This window comes from Liolophura sinensis, chromosome 7 (assembly GCF_032854445.1).
Source record: "Liolophura sinensis isolate JHLJ2023 chromosome 7, CUHK_Ljap_v2, whole genome shotgun sequence".
Lineage (NCBI taxonomy): Eukaryota > Metazoa > Mollusca > Polyplacophora > Chitonida > Chitonidae > Liolophura > Liolophura sinensis.
Window position 1 is genome coordinate 42,073,243 of NC_088301.1, and position 27,588 is coordinate 42,100,830.

Below are 27,588 nucleotides of genomic sequence, written 5' to 3' on the forward strand. Positions count from 1 at the left end.
CTCAGGAATTAAAATGTTTTTGGATATTCTAGATTTCTGATCAATGACATAAAACCAAGCTAAATGAATGGCAGGTTTATTTCATTTTCATTTGATTAATACAAAACGAATAATAAAAACAAAATCACTTAAGTGCATAAAATACATAAGCATTCATTTCAATAACAAATTGTTATAATACGTCATCTAACTTTGTAAGCTAAAAATTCACACACAATGCTGAGCCAACCAAATCCAATTTGCTCATCCACTCATCACACTAGGGTCTCACTATCCAAAATATTAGATATAAAATTGCCAGACATACAGTTGTGTAAACACTACACTGAAGAGGTAAATATAATCTGATAAGTAGGCAAAATTTTCACAACCTGATTAGGTACAGAATCTAACATTTGACTTGGTAATTGTGAAAATGCAATAAAAAAAAGAGGTCAAACATTACTTGCACTGACCTGTCAAGGATTTCTCTGAAGTAATGAAGTACTTAATAACATTTCATTAGAATTTGAGATACTGTGACCATTTTTGAGCAGGATAGGAAGTGTAACATAAAAAAGTACGTTGAAAATAAATCGAGCTGATCACAATTCAATCTGGTCTGGGAAGACCTGCCTGTGACTCAATGAATGATTTCATAGTTTCTCTGAATATTGATAGATAGCACTGCTGGTTGAAGATATAATGCTGGAAGGCCAAATAAGAATTCTGATCAGGGAAATTAGGTCAAAGGTCAGAAAAGTATTTTCATGCTTTATGCTACAGCAGAGATAAACACATTCTCCAAACCTCCAAGCAGAGAAAAAATACACTGCTACTTTATGTATCAAAGAATTGATGCTTATTCCATGACAAATAAGGCTGGATCTCTACGGCCTGAATGGCTGTAATCCTGTCGGGCATAATTCTCCATGTTCTGTCTTTGAACAAAAAAAGCGAATCAATATCACCATTAAATTTTCATATCTGGCAAAGAAGGTTTTAATTTCGCTGCTACTTCAGCACATGCAGCCACTTGTGCTGCACTAATGTGAAAAACAGAATGATCGGAAGGTGAAATAGTTCAGTATTTTCATGCTTTATGCTACAGCAGAGATAAAGAAGTTCTCCAAATCTAAAGGTACATGGATTGCTTCAGAAGATTTTTAGATGACATCAATGTCCAAATGGCCTACCCTGGTCTGGGGGTAAAAGTATATTTCTTACCTAAATCATTTTAAATATTTGAAAAGTAATTATTGAAGTTTAACCTAAGCAGGAGCTCTTCTAAATGGGGCTGGTGACCACATTCTGCTAACCGTGTCACAGCTGTAAACAAAAATGAAAAACATGTCACAAGCACATACTGCATATCACATGAAGGTGAACTTTTTTCAACTGACATATTTTGCTGAATTTTAACAGATTTATCCTCCTTACATGGCTACTTCAGATTTTTTTTTGTAAGTTGGATTAATTACTTCTCAGAAAAACTTTAATGTAGGCATCAAAAGTAATGAATTGAGGCTTTTTATGTGCTTGTAAAAGTGCATTTTTACAGGCCAAACCTGTAAAGTACACTCCAGGAACCACAGAAATAAGATGGATTACCTTTGAATAGCAACCCTGTGAGACGCTGTGAGACTCTGAAGTTATCAGAAAGTGCGCTGAAATTTGGGTGGGTAATCTCTCCTGTTGAAGGGTTCTTGTGCCATGATGCGGAGTGCAAAATAAAGTAGAAGTTCTTGATGCATTCAAAAATTTTGCGAATCACCTTCATAATAGGCTGTGCACCATGAGTCAGCAAGCATCTGTGAATAAAAATGTTAAATGCATTCAATTAACTTCATGTCTAGGATACACTACATGCACATTTTCATCACAATCAGACTCCCCAAAACTTTTCAAACTCTACACAATGGAAGTTCTAAAGCTCTTCCAGAAATTAACGAACGTTAATCAATACTGGTTAGAGCGAGACTTGAACTTAAATCTCACTGTGTCTAGCCCCACTGCTTGCTCTGACATTTGCTCACCTGTATAAGCCCCCTTATATGCAGCAAATAATTTTCACAGAATGTTGGAAATATTGTCTACGATCTAAATACGTACTCTATATAATCCCAAAAAATCATTGCAAGGGATCAGAGGTTCATAGAAGTCATTTTTCCAAAATGACTTCAAAACATTCAAAACAGAATGGTCATGCATTTATGACTTATGGAATAAGTGGTTGTCACACTGAGTCTGTACATGCCAAAAAAATGATCTAAGGAAGAAAAAAAAAACATTTGAGAAAATCAAAAACCATGCAACATTTACCATGAATACCAGAAACTAATCTGAATAGTGCACCCAAATCAATGCTCTGTGCATTATCAAAATTCCCTTGAAATATAATCCTTACTTGTCAAAATAAACGAAGATTATACAACGAAAATAAACAAAAGCAGTTCAGAAAAAAAAGACTCACAAACAGTGATTTACCCCATGGAGTATTAACTATAATCATCTTTAAATAGAGAGGCTACATATTTAGAAAGATAAAATACACTGCTACTTTATGTATCAATGAATTGATACTTTTTCCCTGACACATAATACGTGATCTCTACGGCCTGAATGGCTGAAATCCTGCCTGGCACAATTCTCCACGTTCTGTCTTTGAACAAAAAACATGGTTTTATGGCGAATCAGTATCACTATTAAATTTTCATATCTGGCAAAGAAGGTTTTAATTTCGCTGCTATAAGCCATTTATCAAACTTCAGACTCCTGAAAACGAAACCTGGAGGTTAACTGCGTGCTTGCCTTGAAAGGAGCTGAAGACATTAGCACCACCTGACGTCAGGCAGCATGTGCTATGTGAATGTAAAAGCAGAACGATCAGAAGCCAAAATAGTTCAAATTATTCATGAGGATCAATTCTGCAGAAACCAAAGTAGCTTAATATGTGTCATGTTCAATTTCATACGTCCCACCGCTTCCAAAACTTGCTGTCTTAAATCTAATCAGCACAGAGGATCATGAAGATTTCCGTAAAAGGGAGATAGCTCATAATTCAAACAGGTTGCTTCGCAGAACTTTGGATGACTTCTATGAATCCCTGGAGATATTATTCAGCACCTCATTCAACTTATGGTCTTTTATGCTATAGCGAGATTAAATAGTGCACCTGAAATCAGCAGTGTTGATGAACACTTGGTGAGCTTCGTACAGCTGGTCCAAATTGTGGACATCCTGGTGTAGGGTTGTCTGGAACTCAAGCCAGGTCACATGGATAACCTGGTTAGCAATGTAACCCTGGATCAGCATGACAAAATGCTGCATCACCTGTCTGAAAAGTCAGCAACATGTAACATCAGTATACACACCATCACTGAACCTTACTTATGTGGGTCAATACTCCACTCTCAACCACTGAATGGCCTTTATTTGTGAAATGATAAGGCATATTTATGAAACCAAGATATTAAAATAGAGTAAAATGTTCCAGATTTGTCAACAAACTACTGTACTTCACCAAGTTAAGCTTTTTTCAAATGACACATTTTGTTTGATCCTGATTGATTTATCCACATTAAAGGGTCACTTGAGGACTAACTTCAGGCGAAGTACATGTACAGTGGTCTACTACTGACAGGTAATTTCTAAATTCAAAAACAAGAGATGCACACCTTTGTGCTCTATCCAGTTTAGAATTGTATACACTCTGGAACAAACTTTTACAAACTGGTTTATTTACACCATTCAAATTTTTTTCGTACCATTTATTTTAAGAAATATATGATTATCTACATGTACCTGAAAAACTGTAACTGTCGAAATTGACTACAGTTCACTATTTTCAAGACGAGACCTGAAAAATGGAACAAAAGCCACAATAAAGAATCCTTACTTAAATCTGATCAATGAAAAAAGAGCTTTTTGACTAAAAAAGAGCTAGTAGTCAAGTCAATGTTTAAAAGGAGAGAGAACCGTCAGATCATTTATAGTGGAAATGTCTAATTGCCTTTAGTTCATGTGCATTATGTATACAAACAAGCAAAACCTGTGTCGTTTGAAGTAACCATAAGGTAAACCTATAATTAGTATAAGTAGTCCATTTGCCGCTGAGAAGGCTTATTTGGTTGTGTGCAAGATTTACACAACATCCTCTAGATTTCCTGCGAACAGAGCACGTCCAATGGGCATTCAATGTCACCTAAACCGGCGTTATACAGCGCTTACTATAAATGATGTTCTATCAAACCTGCAGACAGGGCAAATAGCTGTCTGAGGCTGGGAATGAACTAATACCTCACATGCATGCCTGGGCCATTGCGAGACAAGCATCTTAAGCAACTGGTTTATTATGACAAAACACATGATACATATGAGCAAAGGTTGAACATGTATCTTTTTTCATACTTCTTACAATTCAAGCTTCGTTAAATATGGTCACTTTACTTCACAGCCACAATTAGCAAATTTGTTAAATAAATCTAGAACAATGCTGAGGTCACTGGGGTCACGGTGAGGAGGGAGGAAGTGATGTCACAAAACACAAACAATCCATCTCAACCTCTAATAATACTTCATGCACATGCATTCTTTTTATCTAAAGTATGTACAACATGATTCTAACCTTCACCTGAAACAATTTTATGGATGAATGCTGATTAAATAGTTTTGTGTGAGGAGACAAGTGGTGAGGCTAATCCCAAACAAGCCTATATATATATCTCACAGGCTAAAAACGTCAAGATTGTCTAGTGGTGGCAGTGATCTAAAGCCAGCGTAGAGAGCAGGACATGCGATGTAAGGAGTATGGTATCTTTTAATATTCCCTATTATGCCAATTCATACAGTACATCTGCTGTGTAGACGGAGAATATACATAGTTCAGACACTGTTTGAAACCCAATCAACCCATTAGGATGTTACATATCAACTTACCGTCTCGTTTGAGCTTGTGCCAGATTGCCTTCAGTAACCAAGCAGCATAGCGAATGTGTAGCATGTAGTTGAAAATCTTGCTGTATAAGACAACACTGCGGTCGGTGATGACAATATTCAGCGGCCAAGTGACCTACAATAAATGTGTAGAACAACATGATGCGGTCATAGGACAGGACAGTCACAGATTACCCTATTGTGATTTGGGAATACCACTTATTCCTTTTCTGTTGACAATTTGGGCACTGTCAATAGTCTATGCTAAATATAAAAATTTAAAATGACATTATATTGTTATATTACTTAAATTTAAATGCTTATTTTCAAGGTTCAAATAAAATTTTTAAAACATTCTTATTTTAAGGTGAAGGTAATCTAAAGCTTTAACTCACATAAGGTCAAAGCGAGTATGCATGATACCAAACAAATTCACAAAATTTGTACGTCGACACCAAGATATTGGAAATCTTGATCTTTTTGCCTTTCTCTACGGTCACATTATATTACTGCCAACACTTGTGAAATTTGGTTTGAAATCTTGAACACTACCAATGTCACAGAGGTCAAGGTGACGAGGCAGAAAGCAGTTTCAGAAGTAACAAAATCTTGATTGAAACCTTTGTTTATGTTAATAATTGATACATATGCATTCAATGTTATCTAAAGCATTGTATTTTCCTTGCTGAATTTGGATTATACGTGTAGGTCAACACTAGTGGTAAGTCTAAGACTAAATTGGCCCAACTGAGTTGCACGAGGGTCGCAACGTCATACTTGACTTGTTTAAACTTTATGAAAAGTGTTAACAAAATGGCAGCAAAAAATATTTAGCTAAGAATAATCATTCAGTCATTCCTTTTGTTACTGCTTCAACAATATAATCAAGACTCTTAACTCACTAATTCTATGAAAAATGCTCATCATACCTGGTATCGAAGTCCAAAACAGTCAAGGCCATCTGTAAAGAATAAATAAACATAATGGTTTATATACAGGTGAAATGCTGATATTTTATTTGCATATGATATTTCCAGTGATATTATGCTGTGTGTATTACGTTACATTATCATACACATATTGACAAGGTCATTTCCTATAATGTCAAAATACATAATAATACCTTAGATAAAATTCTTACAGCTCATGTTATGATGCTTCTAGACAAGTTTGGGGCAGAATGGCCTATAAATTCTGGTGATGCTGTGCCCCAAAATTATAGAGGATTACTAGGCAATGCTTAGTCTTTAAGCGCAAGCTCCGTAAACATAAATAGTATATGCATACTATATACTATAGGCAATACATTATATTTGCATTATTAAAGATCTGTATGAAGCATAATATCACCTAAATGTACACCTCTAAACCAACATATCATAAGCAGTCCATTATGAATAAAACATGTTGTTTTTTTTGTAAGTAGTGTGTCACCTATAACATGTATATTACCTGGCAGTTCAGCTGACCCAAAACCTTACCTCTTGATGTGGTGCTTAACTGATGTGGCAAAAGCAGAACCAAGTTGTTGGCATATTTATCATCTGGGTTTATGGACAGCCTGCAAGCCTTGTTTAGGACACTTTGACAAAACAATGTATTCCATCCCTCTGCTCTGGAAGGTGACACAAGCTGTAGACAGAGATATATATATAACACATGAAACTCACACTGGTAATATTTCACTTGTGTGATACATTCAGTCAAATGGGTTTAGGGAACAAGGAAAGTCATGTGTATGCTGCTGATTTTTTTTTCCACTGAATTACTGAGAAGGGGATCAGGGTTGTTTGAAACACTGTATTACCTTTTCAAACAGGAGCTCTCCCACGGCTAAAGCAAATTCCCCATCCTCCATAAGCATGTACCTTCTGAGAGCCTCAAAGTGCTTATCAATCTGAAGATCCTCTATAAAGTATCCCAGAACACAATCGTTCACCAAGGAAATCCTAAAGATCAGATATCAATAGGGTTAGACACCTTCCATCAAGCCATAAATAACATTAAACCAATAAGTAAGCTTACTGGTAATGAGTTTTCGAAACATTTTGTAACATCACCATTAAGAAAACTGAATGACTGTTAATAATTTAACTCAAACGGCTTATGAACTTTCTCAGGTTTGGAAATCATGACATGAAATTCACTTGTTACATGTTAATGGATTCATACGGTATTCATGTTATGTCAAACAATGTCAAGTTTTCTTATCATTTTTGAAGGTGCCTTTATGCCCCAAACATGATCTATTGAATTTAATATCAGACAGTTGTCTCATATTCCTTGCCTTACTTATGCTTCCTCAAACCCTACCTTTAAGAATTTCCACATGGAACCCCCTACCCTTTTTTCCTCAACCTTTTCTCATATGAAAGAGCAACTTTCAGGGAAATTTATGTACAGTTATAATTTGATTTTGGAGACAAAACAACATTGGTTGGATTGGCCATTTTCAGGACTTCAGAAAAAGGTTAACACAGAATAATGCCTTTAGAATATGCTGAATAAGCACCTTGTTAAACATGCGAGAAGGTTGAAGAATTACGGTTATATGGAATACTCACTGTGCCAGCAGTGGAGCAGTAAACGAGGCCTTCACCAAAAGAGAAAGGGAAGAGTGCTCAGAAAGTTTCTTTTCCAGCATCATGCTGTTGCGAATTCCTGCCATTCCAGCTGTAATGTTTATAACATTCTCTTGCAGGTTTACACATGGGTTCTCATCTGTGAACGGTTGGTCAGAAAAAAGAGCTCTGTATATATACTTGACTGTTATTATTAGTAGGATTACTTACATGTACATAACTACTAGATAACAGGCTATCATTGCAAGAAGAAACATCCTGGAATATGAACTTCTGGAGGTAACTTCTGAATACCATGAATTCTTCTTTTTCACAATTTTTCTTCCATTCAAATATATGGAATACCTAGTAAAGCCTAGAGTCAAACCAAAATTTTGAACAAATACATATGATCATTTTCGAGGCATGATGCATGTACATGTATGTAACATGCGTTGAAGCAGCACAGCCATAAATACTGATTTTCATTTACGCATTAATAATCTGTTAACAGTCTGTTGATGCTTTGTTGGAAATGATGCAGTGAACAATACCCTGATGATCCTGATGATTGACAGTAAAGTTGTACTCAAGTAAAACCACTGACTATTGACAGGTACCTGACAAAACTCCCAACTTTAACCTGCAGCAGAGACAGTGAGATCTGTATCCCAGCACATAAACTCACTGAGGCCGATTCTACAAAGCCATTTCTGGTTTAAGTCAAAATTAAATTCTTGATACTGGAAATTGAAATTTGGACATAATGTGCAGGTAACACTTATAAAGTTGACAAAATTTTAAGGCCTTAAGCCCAAAAATAAGTTTAAAAATTGCATTTCAAGTTTTGATTCAAGTCAGAAATGGCTTTGTAGAATCTGCCACCGAAACAGAATCAGGCTTCTGGCAATAAAAAAACCCTTTGCTCAGTAAGCCAGTCCGCTCTTTCTACATGTAAAGCAACACACAGTACAGAACACAATCCTACATAAATCATGGAATTTAATGTAAATCTTCAACCTTTTCCTGGCTCTAAAGCACCCTTTTTAGTGGAATTTATGCTTACAAAGATTATGAAAATGACCCCAAGAAAGATTGTTTAATGTCACTAAAAATGCAAGCTTCATAAAACTGTGCAAATTAATTCTCTCCACCCTACAGTTCTTGCAGAATGTTTCAGAATATTGGTTGCAGTTGTGGTTGAAAAGGTTGAAGAATTAAGGTATGTTTATGCTGTAACATTTAACGACTTTTGTGATGGCCCAAGATTCAACTCACCTCTTTTTGGACTGGAAACTATACACAAGTAAAGTTTCTGGTTTCATAAAGATTAACTTCAAATGCACGAAATCTGTCAAAATGTGCATGACTGCCAAATGTTACAATGCTTTAACATGGACTAAAAAAACAGTAATGTGAGTCTGTCTGTTCTGAAGCAAAAACATTATGGACATGTGAACAGCTATCTCACTTGTTATAAATTAACAACACAGGTTGATTAGTGTCTAAAATTATCTCCACAATTTTATATTGTATATAATAATATGAGTAAAACACTCAGTGCATAAATGAATTTCAATTAAAAATCAAATCTTACTCAGAACATCAAAGTTGTCTGCGTACATCTCCACTGGCACATATTTCAGGGACAGATCAAAGTGTTCACTCAGCGGGACTGGGAGAAGAATAAGGCCTGTGTTAGCTAAAGGCTCTTTCAGGACATGTACAATAAATATTTGTAAATGACTCAGCACATTCAGCAAAGGAACACTAGGTGTTTTAAAAAATGCAATAATGAGGTAATTTGAAAATCATTGGAGTTCTCTTTCTAGAAGTATGAAATTTTTACTCTTTCAAATGCTTTCACTTTTCCAAAAAGAGGTATGAAGTATTTAACTTACTTTATATTGAAAAGTGTATTTGTTATTACCCCTCTGTTTCTTTTCTTACAATGTTAATAATTAATAGTGAATACATGTTACCTATATCCAGAACTTCTGCTGCACTATCAGTATCATCTCCAGCTTTCCCGAACTTCTCTCCGTACAAAATTCTCTGCACACTAGAGTCTGCAGCATGACCATGTATATTCCTCTGTTTGAAATAATCTATACGCAGTGCATCATGGTCAACAAACTCTGATTCTACTGAGGCGTGTTTGTTGGAAACACGTTTTAAGTGTGGTGTCGCAAGACCATCTGCTGCTTTACTTTCCTTTGAAGCGTACATTTGTTTGCTCAACCTAATGTTTGGCTTGATGGCAAAGTTTTTGAAATCTGACTCACTAGTGATGTGTATTTCTTTCGGACGCTTCAGCTTTGGAGCAGCAACAACAAACTCCATGTTAGAGAGTTGAGAGACATGTCCAAAAAAACTGGCCTTCTTCACCTTGGTTGTTTCTGGGGCTGATTCTTTGGTGGAATGCTTGTCTGCAAAACGTTTTAATCGAGGGACATTCAAACCCTCACTGCTGGATTCTTTATTAACATCCTTGTCACCAACTTTTCGTATGTGAGGTCTTGCATCTTGCTCAATGGTCTCTGTTGTCGAGTGGACATTTGTGTTGAGCTGTACTACAGGCTTGTACTGGATTTCTTCTGCTGATTCAACAGAAGCTTTCATCGAAGGTTTGTCACCTCCCCCTTCTTCAGATTCTTTAAAAGCACCTGTCCACATGCACTCTTCCTCCATATCTTCTGCCAGGTGGATAGGAATGTCCAGCGTACCTTTGATCCCTGATTGCCACATAGATGGCTTTGATGACGTTGTCACCTCATTTGGGCTCAAATCACCTGCAGTATCTGAAGAACATGACGCAGGTAGGTCCCCAGGTTGATTTCCTGTTTTACCTTTTGGTTCCTTATTTACAGCCGTCTGACTGTCCTTGACAATAAGGAGACTTTCCTCGCCGTCAGGAGAAGACGCGAGTCTGTGTAAGACCCAAGATGGCAGGTCATCAGTTTTTACATCTAACACCAGGCATGGATTGGCTGAGTCTCTGACACCCCTACGGGCCCAGTTTGGAAGCCCACTATCTTCTTCTTTTTCATCAGCTACGACGACAGTCTCAGCATCCAATCCTTTCTCTGCCCAAGCAGGTAGCTCTCCACCATCCCCAGTGTCCAGTTGACCAGTCTCAGCTGGAGAACTTGTCATTTTCTGTCAAAATAGAAAGAGCATTCAGCTTCAGGGTTAACAGCTTTAGGCAGACAGCTTATTATGAATGCAACTTCTGTGTTGCTTTTTGTGATCTTGTAATTTGCCCAGCAAATGACACTGTGTTCTGCAGACAGGTATACATGAAGGTATGCAACATATCAGGTGTGAAATCCATATCAAAAAAAGATCTCAAATGGAACTAGTCAAATTTGAGGGTCTGTAGCACTATTTATTAGAAACTTTGTCTCAAGATTATTGTATGTAAGTATATAAACTTGAGGTACAATGTATAACGCCAAAGGGCTGCTGCCACTGAAGCATCATGTCACAGACACCAGACATGATGCCCATCCAATCACATTACACTGACACCAGGCTAACCAGTCATGTTTTCTTAGCCTAATCTCTCAGTTCCAAGTAATGCAGCAGCTAGGACAAAATAAACATAATTTTTAACGACTTTGGTATGGCCCAACCTGGGTTTGATCCGGGGGTCATGCGGCTCTGAAGCACAATCTATAGTCATTGAAGCAGTTCAAGTTAATTGCAGAGAGCTGTCTTAAATACAGTGATATGCCTTGTTTTTCCTGACAACAGGGTAGGCAATCAGGATTATTACTGTTTTAGCTCTCCAACCAACATATTCTTGTGACTTGCCAATCCTTATCACCATTTGCTATACCTCATTTGGGGTTCACTTTAAAGATTTCAAATTTCCATGCTATTTCCAAACACAAAATTCATACGTTCCAGAAAATTTTCCATAAATATTTAACATTCATTCAAGAGTATGCAATGTAAAATTACCTTACTAGTTCAGCTTTCACACCTACACTGTGCATGAAGTCAGTTCAATGATGCTGACAAACAAATTTATTCCAAGAGAACTTGTGACTTAGGTTGGTTCTGTAATCAATTTACAGATCAATCCACAGTGTATGTGTGCAATGCTAGAACAAGAAAATGATGATGATAACAGTAAAACAATTATCAGGACTCACCGCCAATTCTTGTCGCCATTTCACTTCCTGCTGCACAAGAAATTCCAGACGGGCTGCAGCTAGACGGCCTCTTTGCACTTTCCACAAGGCCTTTCTCTCTCTATGGGCTGCATCCTCAGTCAGATTTGAATAAAAGTTTATCAAGTCCAACCTATAGGTCCAGGGAAAGAAAGAACATCATCTCACTAGCCTGCACTAATGTTTAACATTTAAAACATCAAATATCAAAAGTCTGTAGATTTCATTTCCAGGCGTCTGAATTGTGGATGTGATATGCTAGTAAAAAGTATATGTATAAAATAGAATAAAAATGTCACGGTTTGATTTGCTTTCAAAATATCTTTGATACAAACACAGACCTAAAGTTATTTTATTTAATTTTAGAGTTTTCATCCCTGCACAGAAAAATCTTGATATGAGGCATGACTCCAACCCAAAAGAAATCTAAAAGCTTCACATTTCTATAAGTGTTACACTTTTTCACATATTTAGAATCATGAAAGCACAGACAACAAACACATGAGAATGGTCATAACAATGCACCAACAACCTGGCTCATGATTACTGCCTGACAAAATGGTAGCCAAATACTGATACTTTAACTACAAACAAATACATAAAACATACCCTTTGCAAAAGCAGTACCCCTAAAATTGTGATGTTATCACCCAACAGTGGAAAGTTCTAATCAATGTTTTGGAGAATACAAATTTTCTGTAAGGCACTACAGAGCAATGTTCGCCCATACGCGAGTAGATCTGCCAGCAACCTGTAGATGGTCATGGGTGTCCTCCGACCATAATGCTGGCCGCCATCTTACAAATGAAATACACTTGAGCACACCGTAAAACACCAATCAAATAAATAAATATAAAACAATGTTTCCACCATCTACATGTACTATTCTGGAGTGGAGAGTACTTCCCTTGTTCTCTACATAAATGAATCTTTAAGTGTGTATTGTGTACTTTTTAACAGTACCCTTAATCCTTTGTAAAATACTTTTGTACATGCAGTAGGTTTTTACTTTGTCATATATTAAAAGTATTATTCTGTCCAGGTTCTGAATATGAAACATTTGTAACCATGGTAACTTCATCTCATTATATTATTTTTTAGGCATACATGTACATTGGATTTAAAGTTGTTTATCACATACCCTAAATGACCTAAAATTTTGCACCAATAAGTGCATTCTTACAGCTTAATAAATGTCACCAAATATCTTTGGTGCTGAAACTTACAATTTTTAAGCAGAATATCATCCCTTGTTTCATGCAACCTCAAAACACCTTTCTAAAATCACAGAACTCTCAGAATCAGGAAAAATGCACAAGTTAGTCAAGGTCATTTAGGGTATGTAAAAATGTTGAGGGTTTGGTTGGGAGACTTATTGGCCCACCACTGACCTAGCCTGAAGCTCCAGCTCTGCTTCCTGTCGATCCATTGTCTCCTCTCGCCTCATCAACCTGTCCATGTACTGCTTATCCTCGGCTTTCTCTTTTGCCCTTTCCTCTGATCTCCTCTACAAAAAATCGCCTTCATTAACTACTTGATTAAATGGGGCACTCTTTGCAAATAATTTATACACTACGACATGTACAGGCTATACCTTACGACATGTACAGGCTATTTATTAAACTGAATAATTAAGGCATTCCTTAGTTTCTTTTTTCTTTGTTTTTATGTTAATGGTAACAATATTAATTTTACCAAAATCATAAATCCATTGGATTAGACAGCAGGATGACTGAAACACACCAGGAAAACAACTAGTGTAGCAACAGGCATGAAGACTGATGAAGGCACAATTCTGAAATTTCACAACAAATAAATCAGGCAAACACTGTTTATAATCACTTGTTTATGACTCATTTTGTTAACAGTCGACACCTCACCTGAAGGTCTTTTTCCATTTGCTCCTTTAACTCCTTGAATTCTTTCCTTTTCTTAGCATCGAGGGCTTCTCTATGGGCTGTCACTCTAGCTGCATTTATTAAAACACAGATTATTAAAACAAACTAACCGTGGTAAAAATTTACAAAAAATTGTAGAAAAATAGGGCAGTTCGACAAAATATAAACATTAATAAAGTAGTGGTATGTAGTGTATTTTATTGAAAATAGAAAACCTACAGCTGCAGGCCATGCGGTTAAATCCATATTCAAGAGAGTATGCGCAAAGCATCTCTTACACTTTGTAGATTCTCCATAACTGACGTAGAACTTACCTTCATAACGGCTAACATCTTTCAAATTTGCCAACCTTGCCTTTTCTATCAATTCAATTCTTGTCTGTTCGGCTCTTCTTTTCATCTCTTCCCTGTAAATTAAATTAACCACACATGTACATGTATTTCATAATTATGTGAAAAAATAACTTTAACTGACACAATTTCGCAGGACTGTGAAAGTACTTCAACCATAATATCAACCATGTATTGTTTACAATACTACTCAAAAATGTTCATACTCATTCTGTCATAGTTTCTTTTTTTAGAGATAGCAACTGCTTGTTCTTATTAATGGTAATATTTTTCAGTTTGGAGTATTGTCATTAATAAGAATGGGTGTGATTTATTAAAACAGTCTGTTACTTTCAACCTGATATAACAATACATACATCCATACACTGAACTTTGCACATCTGTTAAAAATATTGCACGGGACATAAACTAGACAGAGAGTTTACCTGGAAACAATCACTTGCTGTGCAATTTGCCTCATGCGTTGCTCATAGACAGAGCACTCAGTCGCCTGACTGCCAATCTCATCCTCAGAGACTGAGAACTTGACTTTGGGGGTGTCTCCTTCTGACACATTGCAAATAAAATGCTGAAAAAAATCAACAACATACACTAAGAGACATTATGTGTTCCTTAAAACACAGCGAAATTAAAATAATATACAGGTACATACATCTATTTTAATGCCACAAGAATCTGTAAAACATTTTCTCTTGGAATCATGAGTTATTGAAAATAATCCTCAACAGGATGCTATACAGTGACAAATTAGTTAAAAATCATCAAAAATCCCTTTTCTCCTACTACTGCTTATTCTTATATCAGCAGTACTGAATTTTAACTAATCACTAAAACCATGTGTTCATCATATGTGCCTTTGTGAAATCTGATGTGAAAGTAATGTTATAAAAATGGTCTAATAAAACACACAAGCAACTGATTATAGTATTCATAAGTAGGGATGCTTCATCCGAGAAACACTAGATGCTTAACCCAAAAATATTCTCACCTGTGGATTACAGAGTTTCATGAGGCATAGAGATTTTCCACAGATGAAAATATCATTTACAACACCGGCTAAAAAGAGTGGCACATTTTCATCTTCATTTCCATCCTTTAAAACAAATGCATTCCTCCAGAAGTGTTTATCTGAAACAATGTTAGACAATGTTACAGAATAAATGATGAATTTTCTCAATAGTACACAAATTAAAAAAGAAATTCTACAACCACAGAGGTGTAAATTTTTTTATAGATTTTCAGTGATCAGTCCTTGAGATTCAAAATAAGACAATCAAGAACATTATAAACTACATATATGAGAGAACATTCCTCGATAAACATAAAAAAAAAAGTATTTACATCTACAATGCAAAACCATGAAACTTTAATAATTTCAAAATCCACATGTGACTGCTGTGAGTTCAAGTCTAGCTCATGCTGATTTCCTTTCTGGTTGTATGTGGCATGCTAATCCCTGTTGTGGGTTGCCCCTGCACTCTGCCCAGTTTCCCCCCACCATCAGATAAGTGAAAAACCATGAGTACAGTGTAGAACACCAGTGAAAAGAATAAATCAATCAAAATCTACTAGTTTGTATTAAACAGTCAGATTATACACAAAATTCAGTTGGAAGGAATTTAAGCTAATCCACATTAATTGCAACTGGGTCATATACTTGAGGATGTCATCACGTACCTCTGCTGTGAATGTTATCTGTCATGCGAAATAAAAATTCTCCGTGGTAGTCCCTGCAAACGCCATGATAGATCCAGTCCTGGATGAACCTGAAACAAAAGCAGAATACTGACACAAATCCACACAAAAAAAAACACGCACAAGTTCACACTGGCTATGAAATCCCCTGCATAGAGTTTCATACTGAATTGCACCCCAGGCCCCCTCTCATTAAGTGAATGGCCTTTGGCTTACGTTATGTGGAAAAGATATCAAGCATTTAACCAGAAGATCGACTGACAGAACAACAGACTTACCTATCTGCTTAGTCGCAGCTACCTTAATTATTATGAGGCGTTACAAACATGTGGAAATGGTGAAAAACCAATCATTACATCAGCTGACATGGTATGTTTAGGTTTAAGACCATCCAAAAAGTCCGATACGAGATGTCACATGAAACCAAAATCAGGACAGAGGGACAGACAAAGGGACAGATAATCTTATCTCTCTTCCCAGAAGGATAAAAAAAGAAGTCCGATTTCCATAGCCGCACTGAAGGACGCAGCTGTGACATATAAGAGGGTTTCTTACATGTGTTTAGAACCGTGCCTAAATCTAAACCAGCGTCAAGTAGATCGGAGTCTTTAACATGCATGTAGCTTAAATCTGGTGTATATACTAAGATGCTTTTTCACTAACTGCAACTGTAACATCCATTAAAAAAGAAATGTTACTCATAAAATGCCTTTTCGTACTATCTGATCACATAAGCCAACTTACTGACAGAAGGGTGTTAAAGCTGTCTTCAGGAAGAACAACATCAAGTAATATGAAGGGGTGTGGTGAGCATTCATAGTACACTTGTAAAGGTAGGACAGCAGGCGTGTTCCCTGAGAAAAATAGACAATACCAACTATGCAACAAACAAAAGGCTGAGAGCAATACACCAGACACTCTTCTAAAATCTGAAGCAAAAAGATTATATGCTGACCATTTATTTTTGTCAGAATCAAGGGCTTACCACAAAAAAGTTACCAATGAAAAATATCATCATTTTCTACCCCTACAAAGCAATGCTTAGAATGTTGGTATAGCAAGATGAAGATGATGTTCCCCACAGTGAAAAATATTTCTTGTTAGTAGCTACCTAATCAATATAACAAGTAAATGTCCCCCATGTACACTGTATCTGTAAGATTTTTAGTAATGATATGCACTGCTAGATAAATCACAACTTCAATGACTTTATTTCTTCAATCTACATTAAATCTGGTCTTTTTCTTTAGGGCAAGGACAATTATCAGAGACAGCACACAGACTCACATAACACAAAGTTGAAATTCTCAGCAGTACCTGTTTTCATTCAGGGACTCACCTTGCATCTTTTCATTTATTTATTTACTTGATTGATATTTTACACCATATGGTGCTCAAGAATATTTCACTGATACAATCATGGCATTATGGTGGGAGGAAAGCAGGCAGAGCCCAGGGGAAAACAACAACCATCTGCAGGTTACATGCACTTTCTCATGTACAACCGGAAGCCAGCAAGAGCTGGACTTGAACTCACTACGACTGCAATGGTGAGAGGCTCCTGAGTCAGTGTGTTACTCTGTCATGTTAAACACTCAGGCATGGGAGCTTCCTTTTGATCTTGCTGAGTACATCATTAATGTCAACAAATGTTAATCAGACACACTTACATAAGGACACTGTTGACCACTCTGTGCTTTCGAGACAATAGCTTCACATTCTTCACATACAGTGAATACAAATCTGTAAAATTTAAAACACATTTAAAAATAAACAGTCACTTTTCCTGTATGTATATCCCATACTAGATTACCAATGTTTGCTGACAACTGAGCCCTGTACACATGACGCGATACAGAAAAAATGATTCTCAGAGGGTATCAATAAAAATGCACGATTCCCATGGAGACAGCTATATTAAGACAATTTTTTTTATGACAATTTAAAATATGCAAATTCTGAATCTTCCGAAGGATAGATCAAGTCACCTGCTTTCGTTTTTTACTGTGTTGTGTTGAACTGATTTGATTTCCTCCCAAGTAACACTTAAAGTACAAAGAACCCAAAGACTAACTGACAAAATTGCAGCACTCGTTATGTTCAAGTGCATGTTAGTTTAACACACCTCTGATGTATTTGGCTATGGTTACCAACGCGGGCTCCACTTTGTAGAAGGACAGTATTTCACATGGCCCTAATTACTATTGCATCCTCTAGACCTTTCATACAGTTCTTCACTTTATATACATGCAGGAAATAGTTACTGTCAGAAAGTGATATTCACCAGAACTTACAAACATTGTTTAGCAATTTCACCTAGAAATCATTCCTCTATCTCTCAAGACCAAAGCAGACTGTCGGCTCACCATTCCTCACCTGATTTGTCTCATTAACTTGCGGCACTGGAACTTGATCTTGAACAGAGATGTGTCTGGTGAGAGAGAGAGGATGGCTGCCCAGTACAGCTGTAGATATGTGTGGACACCCTTGACAAATGCCTGGTACACCAGTCCTTTCTGGTAGAAAGAGTCCACCACAGGAGGCCGGGAAAAGGTTATCAGCTTGCGGCACTGGCTCCCACATTCCAGTAAATCAGAACAGAAATCCTGCATGGACTCTGGGGTGAACCCTATCATACAAAGCCCTTCCTTCATAACAAACTCATCTCTCACCTGGAAAAGAAATTTAAATCTTAAATCGCCATAATGCTATATGTCAAATGTGTGCATGAATATCTAGTTGTTAGCATACATGTAATTCGAAAAAAAAGAAACTTGTCATAAAAGACTTTCCCTATTCTGTAGAAATGGTAAACATGGAATCTTGGTAGTTGGAAACCTTAAAAGACCAGTCGGCGCCCTGTTCTTCTTCCTTTCTTTTATGCAAGGAAAAATCTGGAGTACACTGACCAGTGACAAGACCGACACTGTGCTAAGAACAAGGAAGTTACCTCACACACCACATAACTTTTATCATTTACATCGCTTTTGAATTTAATAATATATAAAATCTGCATACAGAAAAAAAGGGAAAAACCTTACGTTGGTATGACATCATCTCAAAATTCATTACATTTTTTATAAAAAATGTTTGTGTACGTATAAAAAAAATTTTATGCCTCTTCGATATTCTATCAAATGTGACACTTTTCAGTGGTCCTTGCCACTGCTGGTTTTAACTGTTCAACTGTAGATATTCAAGCCACAACAGAGCTTTTCATTTCAATGTAGCTGTTTACACTCTAGTTTACATCACTCTCTATGAGCAACAAAAACCTACTTCACTGGATACAGGGTGTTTTTTTCTCGCCACTTCCTGTCAGTGAACTTCTCATCCTCAAACAAACCTTTCAAATGCATACAGATTAAAAAATTTTCTTAAATAATTGATCAGACATAAAGTTCTGCTGTTGGGATTGGCATCCTACCTGATCGAACTGGAAAGAATTTGATGTGATGCCCATCAGCAGGTTAATCACATCCTGTACCAGTTGTCGCTGGGAAATTTCCATTCTAGTGCTCATACAGGGCTCCTCCAAAAGCAGGATTATTCTCTGCCAAATGTCATACACCTCAGATACAGCCTTAGGCCCTAATTGTGTCAGGTAAGGTCTCTCTAAAGGTCCACGATTCCTGGAAAATACATAATTATCAACCGAGTGTGTGTGCATAATATCTGAGACACACAGCTGGACTTGAATAAACACGTTGTGTTAGACGAGTCACAAAACAGAACCTAGGTCCCTTTCAAAAGAATATGTATTATGCTACATGTATATAAGTGTGCCTGAAAATACCAACACATACGGGGAAATGCCACAGTACTGGTATGTAACATTTGTGATTCCTTGAAAGACACCCCAGAATCCAAATAAGTGTATAGACTTGATTTTATCATTTGGGAGATGTTTAAGTTGCAGACTCTGACCTAAATAGGAGGTCAATAGTCACAACCCTCAAAATTCTAATTAAGTGTGATGCACCCACCCAGGAAACAATGTACGCATTGTGACTGAAATAGGTCAATTAGTATCAAAAATATTTTGTTGAGAGGATCTGAGAAAATAAAATGGAATGATCCTTACCATCCCAAGTTTTCCCATGTAAAGAGTGGAGATGAGACATGTTGCAGGGCCAGGTCCCAAACACTCATGTCCAAGGATTCAGTACCTGAGCTCTGCTCTGATGGCACCGATAACGTCGAGTTTGACAAGTAGCCATCGTCTTCTGATATCTACAAGATAAACAAATATGCAACCTGCGAAATACCATGGTTAGTTTACTCATATAAGCAATTCCTCACAAAACAACTTTTTACTCAGATGATCATGTTGTGTGTCATTTACAGCCTTAATGTACTGCAAAATTTAAGGAAATAAAAAATCTGAAGATAAATCAAAGCTGATTAGATCAAAGGAATAGTTTTCACTATGTTTTATCACTTTTGCCAAACATTAAGACAGACTACAAGCTACTGGTAGCCTTTTTTACCGCTGTGATAATCTAGTAACGACCATAATTATATGTGTGATCAGAACTTTTGCCCATTCACAGACATGCAATACACATGTGAACTGCTGTTGTCTATTGTCTGCTCCATGAAACTTACATCGATGACATCTGAATTTCGCAATTTGAGCGCAATTTTTCTGTCAGAAGAAAAGAAAAAATAAATAAACATTATCATACATCTATTTTTATAACCTTCAAAGTAATGAAGTATGAATCTTCAAATCATTACGGTATCAAGGCTTCCCAGTTTAACTAACCTCCTAATGTGGAAATCCCCAAACAGCCCTGTTAAGAATGCTTCTATTAATCAAAAAATTCAAAAACACGCTTGTACGAGTACCTTCCTTAATATATTGTTTCAAGGAATGAAAACAACTTGACGACTATTAAAAGCATCATTTCAATATCTAATTTCAAGTTTACCTGAATAATTACCTTGCATTACAGTAAACTCCACTTAGGTGTCACATACTAAATGTTTTCGAGCATGATGTTTTTATCTTCACACCTTATCTTTTCATTCTTTCCTCAAGGTTTATATTTTTTTGTGTGTGTCCACAAATTTGTGAATATTCTTTCATTTAAGATAAATCAACTGGGCATATAACAAATAAAATAACAATAACAGCTCACCCATTCTTTCTGTCCTCATCATGGTCTGCAAACAAAGAGTCATCACCATCATCCACAGAACCCTATGACAAATTAAAACACAACTTTAATTCTATCCCATAATAAAACTGTTGGAAAAAATCTTCCTGTAAGACAAAAGTAAATAAGCAATATACTGTAAATATATTGTAATATATAATGTAAAGGGAGTCTTAAAATTGTTTTTCATTACATATATACATTTTGGTGCTGTCACAGAAGTGGTGTGTTCCTTCTTTTCACCTGGAGTACAAAGCAGAACTCTGTGTGAACTTAATCAAAATATGTGCATGTGGCTAAAAACTGATGATACAGCCATTCCCAATGCTTGCTATTTTGGTCACATTACCTGCACACTGAAGAACCCTGTCTCTGAGAGGCCTGGAGGTAATTCACACACCTGTAATTATATTGTGACATCAAAATTAATTCCTCCTGTGCTAGATGTACACATGTAATGGAGTGTTAAAATATATCCCATCTAACCCAGACTATCACAACTAACATATAAGATTCATACATAACGCTGTCAAAGAATTTCAAGCCGCTAGAATATAATAATGCTTCACATATACATGTACATGTATTAAGTAAGACATGAGTGAAGTGTAAGTTCAGGTAATCTTTAACACTCACCTGACTGAAACTTGTATCAGGTACCAAGGCTCCATCTTCAAACAGGCTTCTGAGAAGACAGAAACAGTGTCATCCATGATTAAGGCAACCATAGCATTCATGAAATAGAGAATATAGGTTTCTTTATAAACAGGTTTCAAGGCTATCATTCAAAAGTTCGGGATATTTGTGTGAATGTGTGAATTAACTGACCAATCTCAGACTTTCGACTTTCGAAAAAATACGCACACACAAAAAAAATACCTTTCTGATAATGATTTTAAAACACCTAAGACTTGAAAAACACCTAGATAACACTTTCATAACAGGAAGAAAGAATGTGGTGTTTTGTATCTATTTCACCATACATTCCTTTACATCAAGGTCTTCAGTCAACATTATCAAAACTAAAGCCAGTTTTATAATGCCAGAATTACGGTTTGTGTTTACAGTTTTTCATACCTTTAAAACAATAATGCTTTAGTGTGTGCAATCTGACATAGTACAATAATCTGAGTAGTACAATCCTTTGTGGACTCAATCCACAATGCTGTACTTTTGGGTTATGTGTTCCAGGGTCCACTTTCACAAAACTTCAAAAATCAATTTTTTTCATATTTTTTCTTGTAAATCATGACACCTAACAGCACCATAACCCCAACAATGTCATTTAACTTTACCACAAGAAATTTACAAAGCTTTGTGAAAGTGGCCATAGATTTGTTCAGAATTTGCACAATTTGAGACTCAGTGACGAGCTACACAGACGGTACAAATGACACTAGAACGCATCGTTTTCTCCTGCGACATTACAGTGCATGTGTACTTCATATAAGTTTTATAAGCACATGTACAGCAATAATAGTGACGTAATAAAAGAAAGATCATATCAGTTCGCAGCTTTAAACCGCCTTGATACAGACGGGAAGGAGTTTTATGAGCTCCCCATTTTCTTTTGACGCACACCCTATGTATAAAAAAATTTTAAAAAACACCAAACTTACCTGGGAAAATGCATAAAGTGGTGTTTGTTGGTATTCTCAAAGCAGCTATCTCCATATTCTAAGGGGCCACTAGGAAGAACTGGCTGACTACCCTACAGAACAAAATAAGAAAACTAACAAGAACAGTAACTACATCTACATATAACATTTTACGCAAATAATCATAAAATTCCAAAACCTTTTCTATAAAGACCCTTATTTCTTCTATATTTTGGGACACCTGGTCTGCTCATTTCAGCCAATATATATGGAGGTATATTGAGTTTCTTTTTTTCTCACATTGTTATACCCTCTAACGAACAACATACTCATATCTTTACTTTTCCAAAAGGCTGGTAAAGAAATGTAATGCTCTACTTTCAACACTACTAATATCTGTCCCAAATTTTACAAGAATTAGGGTAATGGGTAAAAAGTATATTAAAAAATATATCTCTGCCTAATATGTTCAACCATAACAAAAGTTACAACACACAACAAGATGAATATGGAAATCTTTTGAAGGCTGTTGTAGAACATTACATGTACCTTCAGACACTTAAGAGCTCAGGGTGCCACAACACAAACATTGGCCCAAAGAAGTGGTTGTAATTCTTTTGTGTTTGTACTTGCTTAGAACAAATCATCAAAAAAAAACACAACAAAAAACATGTATACATTCAATAAAAACTTTTTAAACGATGATAACATATAGCTTTAGCTGACCTTTCTCAAGACAACAGGGAGACTCTGCCCTATATGTCCAATGGTACATGAGGTTCGTTTTGTCACACAAGACGTGTTGATCAACAATGACAGAAGTTGGAGCATAGCAAAGACAGTGTCATCTGCAAAGACATAAAAATGTCATATTAAAAGCATAGAGAAATGTTCAAACACACCTGTGTGTTCATGGTTTGGCAAACCAATTGAAAAGTGATTCTGACAGCACATTCCACGTAAATGCATAGTCAAGCTGAGAGTAACAGTTGAGTATCAATATGAATTTTTTTCAATTATTTCTTATTTCCATCTGATCTCTCTTCCATGCTATTCCATGAATTTTCAAGTCACAAGTCTGAATGACTCAATAAATCCTAGACTTTTGTTTTCGCGTGCACTTGTATGAGGTTGCTGTGAGGCTAATTTTGTCTACAGATTTAACTCCCTTGTCCGTAAAATGCATCTCCAGGCACACCAACTTTAAGGCAACAGCCTATAATCAGTGGTATATGGAGCAGAGGGGCCAGCGGGGGGCCACTTCTCACGCAGTTTCAACCCCACCATATTTTAAAAATTTCATATCTGAAATTTTGTTATTTGTAGTTACTCAGCATTTAAAGTTTTAAATATGCACGTCTGTATGCATGTCTACTTTCAAAACAAACTGTAACGACTTCAAATGATTGCTGCTTATGTATAAAAATTGATTCAACAATATTAGATATCAGATGGTCATTGCTAAACTATAAAAGAAAGGATAAACTTTTCACCATAACATACCTTGTGTGTTGATCAGGTTGGACAACAAATCTTCTAGGCGAGTGGCTTCATCAAACTTTCGTTCCCACCGCAGATGTAAACCATAAGACACAATACGCTCTTTAACTCCAAGTTCATTGACATCTCTGCAAATCATCAATTCAGTAATTTATGGAAAATTAAGAAAAATTCATCTGTAACTGAGCTGGTGTTAACAAACACCACATACAAACTATAAAAAATACAGCATGGACAAAATGACTTTGATTTCTGATCAGGTACAGATAGCACTTGGTAGATATCAGTAAATGCAAACATTTTGCCTTCCATAAACATATATTTCTACATGTACATGATTATTTCTGTACAACATGAAATGTAATTTCTGGTGTTCATGAAGACTCTAACCTAAGACTGTGAGAACCCTGCTGAAGTTCTCAATTTTACTGCTTTAACATAAATCCTCAATCCACACTAATATACACATTAGTATATATTAACTAATTAATCTCATGGGGGCCTCCGTGGCTCAGTCGGTTAGCGCGCTAGCGCAGCGTAATGACCCAGGAGCCTCTCACCAATGTGGTCGCTGTGAGTTCAAGTCCAGCTCATGCTGGCTTCCTCTCAAGCCGTAAGTGGGAAGGTCTGCCAGCAACCTGCGGATGGTCGTGGGTTTCCCCCGGGCTGTGCCCGGTTTCCACCCACCATAATGCTGGCCGCCGTCGTATAAGTGAAATATTCTTGAGTACGGCGTAAAACACCAATCAAATAAATAAATAAATAAAATTAATCTCATATTTATGCTAACCAAACAGAAGCAATCAAGAGCTTTTCTCCACCTGGCTCTGGCTCTGCTCCAGTATATCAAGCATTATTCTTCATTAAGAATTCCATCAACCACTTATTAAGACTATGGCAATTAGGCATACTAACCATACAAATAATGACTTCAATTAATACATTCAACTCAAATCTGGGCTTAACAAAGAAACCTAACTGGAACTGTCATCATACATTTTCTACTCATAAACAGCAACAGACATATGTGGGAAGATCTGCAATTAGCCTTTGGATGCCTGGCTCTGTTCTGTTTGCTCCAACCATAATGCTGTCCCCCGTTGTATAAGTGAAATATCCTTCAGTACAGCATAAAACTTCCATCAAAAAAATAAATCTTAATAGTGACATAACTAGCCATAGTTGCACTATATCAAATCTACTTGCTAGTATGACCTTATGGCCTTTCTTTATACTCATACCTCTCTGGACGCTGATGAAAAGAAAGGAGCACATCATAAAGACTTTTTTTTAATTTTCTCTTCACAAAATCCTTGTCATGGTCTGGTTGAACAAAATGAGCCCTCTTCCACTCTCCTATATGTACTTCACACAACTTAGAGAACAAGGCAGTTATCCCTATTTCCTCTTCTTCTGTGTTATCCATTGTAGTACATGTTTGACTGCACACACAGTGTTTCTGTGAGACAAATATAAAGTCCATAACCAGAGAGTTAAATTCCAATTTCTAAGACACACTTACTACTCTGATACATGTCTATGTTCAGGTATGAAAATTGTGGGTCAATGCATGCACAAAGGCAGTTCACCGTTTAACTTTAAAGCTATACTAAATGTAGTTAACTCCTATTTTTGGTCAAAGGATAGTAGACAAGACAGTTGACTTGCATATTTGGACTGGGGTAAAAAAAATGGAATGTTAATTTTCAGTCAAAATAAAAAAAAGCAAGCAGGGTTGGGCGGGTAGGTGGGTGTTGAGGGGTTCGGCAGATTATACAAAGCTGAATTTTATCACCTTCTTTGGACCCATAAAAGCTACATTTTAGAGTCATAGTAACTTAAGTTATAGTTAATTCAGCTCTCTTTTAGTTTCAACTGCGCACAGCTAGTACATTCTGGATGCATCTGCCTCCATTATCCCTCCAATGCTGATTGGTGATTAATAAAGATTACAGCCAAATGCTTGGAGATTTCATTTAACTGAAATATGATCAGGACATAAATATTGTTCTCAAGAAACAGTCAAGATGATAACCTGCTTCATCTGCTGGGTAATTTCCTACTTCTGTCTTGAACAATATTTCTGGTATTCAACCTTCGCTGCACAATATCTTTTGTACATCAAAAATGACGGTACATAAAGAACTGACAGAACATTTTGATGTATATTCCTCAATTACACAACTACAGGTACCTATGTATGTACATATATGTCCAAACTTATGGTAGACATAGATGTATCTTCTATAGACCTTAACATCATAAGGAAAATTGACATTACTCTTCAGGTTTGAGACAGAAACTATGACATACCAACCACTGAGAAACTTTTTTGTCGCTCATGAAAGGTTCAAATGATCACCCACTGGTTGCTTTACATCTGTTGGGGTTATCTGACTCAAAACAGTATTATTCAACCTTTCCTGCAAACATGAACTTAATTAGTTTAATGGCGACATTCAACTACATACATTACTGGATTAGTCCTACATAATAAGGCTCAGTGTTTTATACATATACTTTTGACATAAAAGAGTCATATTGCCATGTCTTTTATTCATGGTCGAAAACTACCTCAACAACAAAACATGCTCCTTGGATATCGTCCAAAACACTATAAATATGGTACTGGGGTACCAAATAGCACAGGCATCAATACTAGTCGGCATTTCTTTCCATCATGGGGAAGCGCCGCTTTTTAAAGCTGATGTTTAGAAACTGTCAAATATGCAATTTGCCCCTCATCGCAAACTACATCCAGACTAGTGCATTTTCCTGAAGCATCACTTTATGCATGTCAACATTAAGTTTTCTGGTTTTGTGAGCAAAGTTTTGAAACAGTATGTAATTGTTAAGTTGTTGTGCTATTCCAATTACCCGTTGGCATGTCAGTTTATGTTTTTCATAGTTTTGTAGTGATGTGATAAGCTGCCTCTGAGCCATCAGATGGCTTAAGTACTTGAGGTGAAAACAAAGTGAATTCAAACAAGATAAGATACACATTGAAGAAGATTTCAGCATAAATAATGAAAATATAGCTTTTAGATAAGAAATTCTTTCTGGAAAAGTGATCAGTATGTCTCCATAGTTTTCAAACAAGATAGTTTCATTGTTGTGTAGTACTTTGAACTTTAGAAATCGGCAAAAATATGCATTTCGCTCATTTGGCTCCATGTTATTCATCACCTCCCGCTAGGTGGGGGCTGGAAACTATGAATGGATGACAGAAGCAGGGTGCGATCAGGCACAAGTAGCGTATATGACTGATTTTTGACCATGGCAATATGATTATGACTCTGTGCCAAGCCTACAGAACATTCCTTAATAACACAGCTACATAAGTATGTATGTTCAAACTAGTGGTAGACATATCTTCTACAGGTAATAACATCATACATGTCATGACACTCAGTTATTGACAGTACTCTTTCAGTTTGAGAAACCATGCAGCAACTGCTGTTGGATCTAAATTTTCTATTACGTACCACCTTAAAGGATAAAGTTGAAACATCGAATGAGATGTTGGATACACGTATTTTCCAGGCAACAATCTAAACCTTGCTGTCATTTATGGTTTTGTATAACAATTGTTATGGTCCGGCCGATGAGTTCTTCGTAAACCCGCTATTTATACCGGAAGTAAGGGTAAGCTCCATATAATATGAACGACACCCTTGTATAAGCGCACCGGATATACGATGTCGGACTTTTCAATGGAATTTTCGCTGTTTA

At 36.5% G+C, this 27,588-nt stretch overlaps 1 protein-coding gene across 1 annotated transcript; it reads right to left on the reverse strand.

Annotated features, from left to right (window-relative positions):
- Nucleotides 1–66: 66 nt before the first annotated feature.
- On the reverse strand, nt 67–27,478 carry LOC135470932 (gamma-tubulin complex component 6-like). The gene is made up of 33 exons (XM_064749981.1): nt 27,342–27,478; nt 26,170–26,279; nt 25,098–25,315; nt 23,860–23,984; nt 23,083–23,204; nt 22,378–22,469; nt 21,395–21,443; nt 21,108–21,158; nt 20,741–20,802; nt 20,205–20,244; nt 19,681–19,829; nt 19,024–19,228; nt 17,973–18,268; nt 17,267–17,339; nt 16,341–16,450; nt 15,579–15,667; nt 14,890–15,029; nt 14,327–14,469; nt 13,866–13,957; nt 13,534–13,622; nt 13,045–13,160; nt 11,636–11,786; nt 9,458–10,634; nt 9,073–9,150; nt 7,479–7,635; nt 6,722–6,863; nt 6,396–6,546; nt 5,844–5,875; nt 4,918–5,050; nt 3,784–3,838; nt 3,155–3,316; nt 1,591–1,790; nt 67–1,308 (listed from the first exon to the last, which is right to left on the reverse strand). The coding sequence occupies exons 2-33, from the start codon at nt 26,197–26,199 to the stop codon at nt 1,217–1,219; spliced, it is 4,821 nt and encodes a 1,606-aa protein (XP_064606051.1). The 5' UTR covers nt 26,200–26,279; nt 27,342–27,478; the 3' UTR covers nt 67–1,216.
- Between the last annotated feature and the right edge of the window lie 110 nt (nt 27,479–27,588).

Excerpts from the sequence above, each read along its gene's own strand:
- LOC135470932 (XM_064749981.1), bottom strand. The coding sequence starts at position 26,199 with ATGAGCGACAAAAAAGTTTCTCAGTGGTTG. Across the intron at positions 23,205-23,859 it reads CAACCTGATCAACACACAAG|ATGACACTGTCTTTGCTATG; the intron begins GTATGTTATGGT and ends ATGTCTTTGCAG. Across the intron at positions 6,864-7,478 it reads ACTGCTCCACTGCTGGCACA|GATTTCCTTGGTGAACGATT; the intron begins GTGAGTATTCCA and ends TCTGATCTTTAG.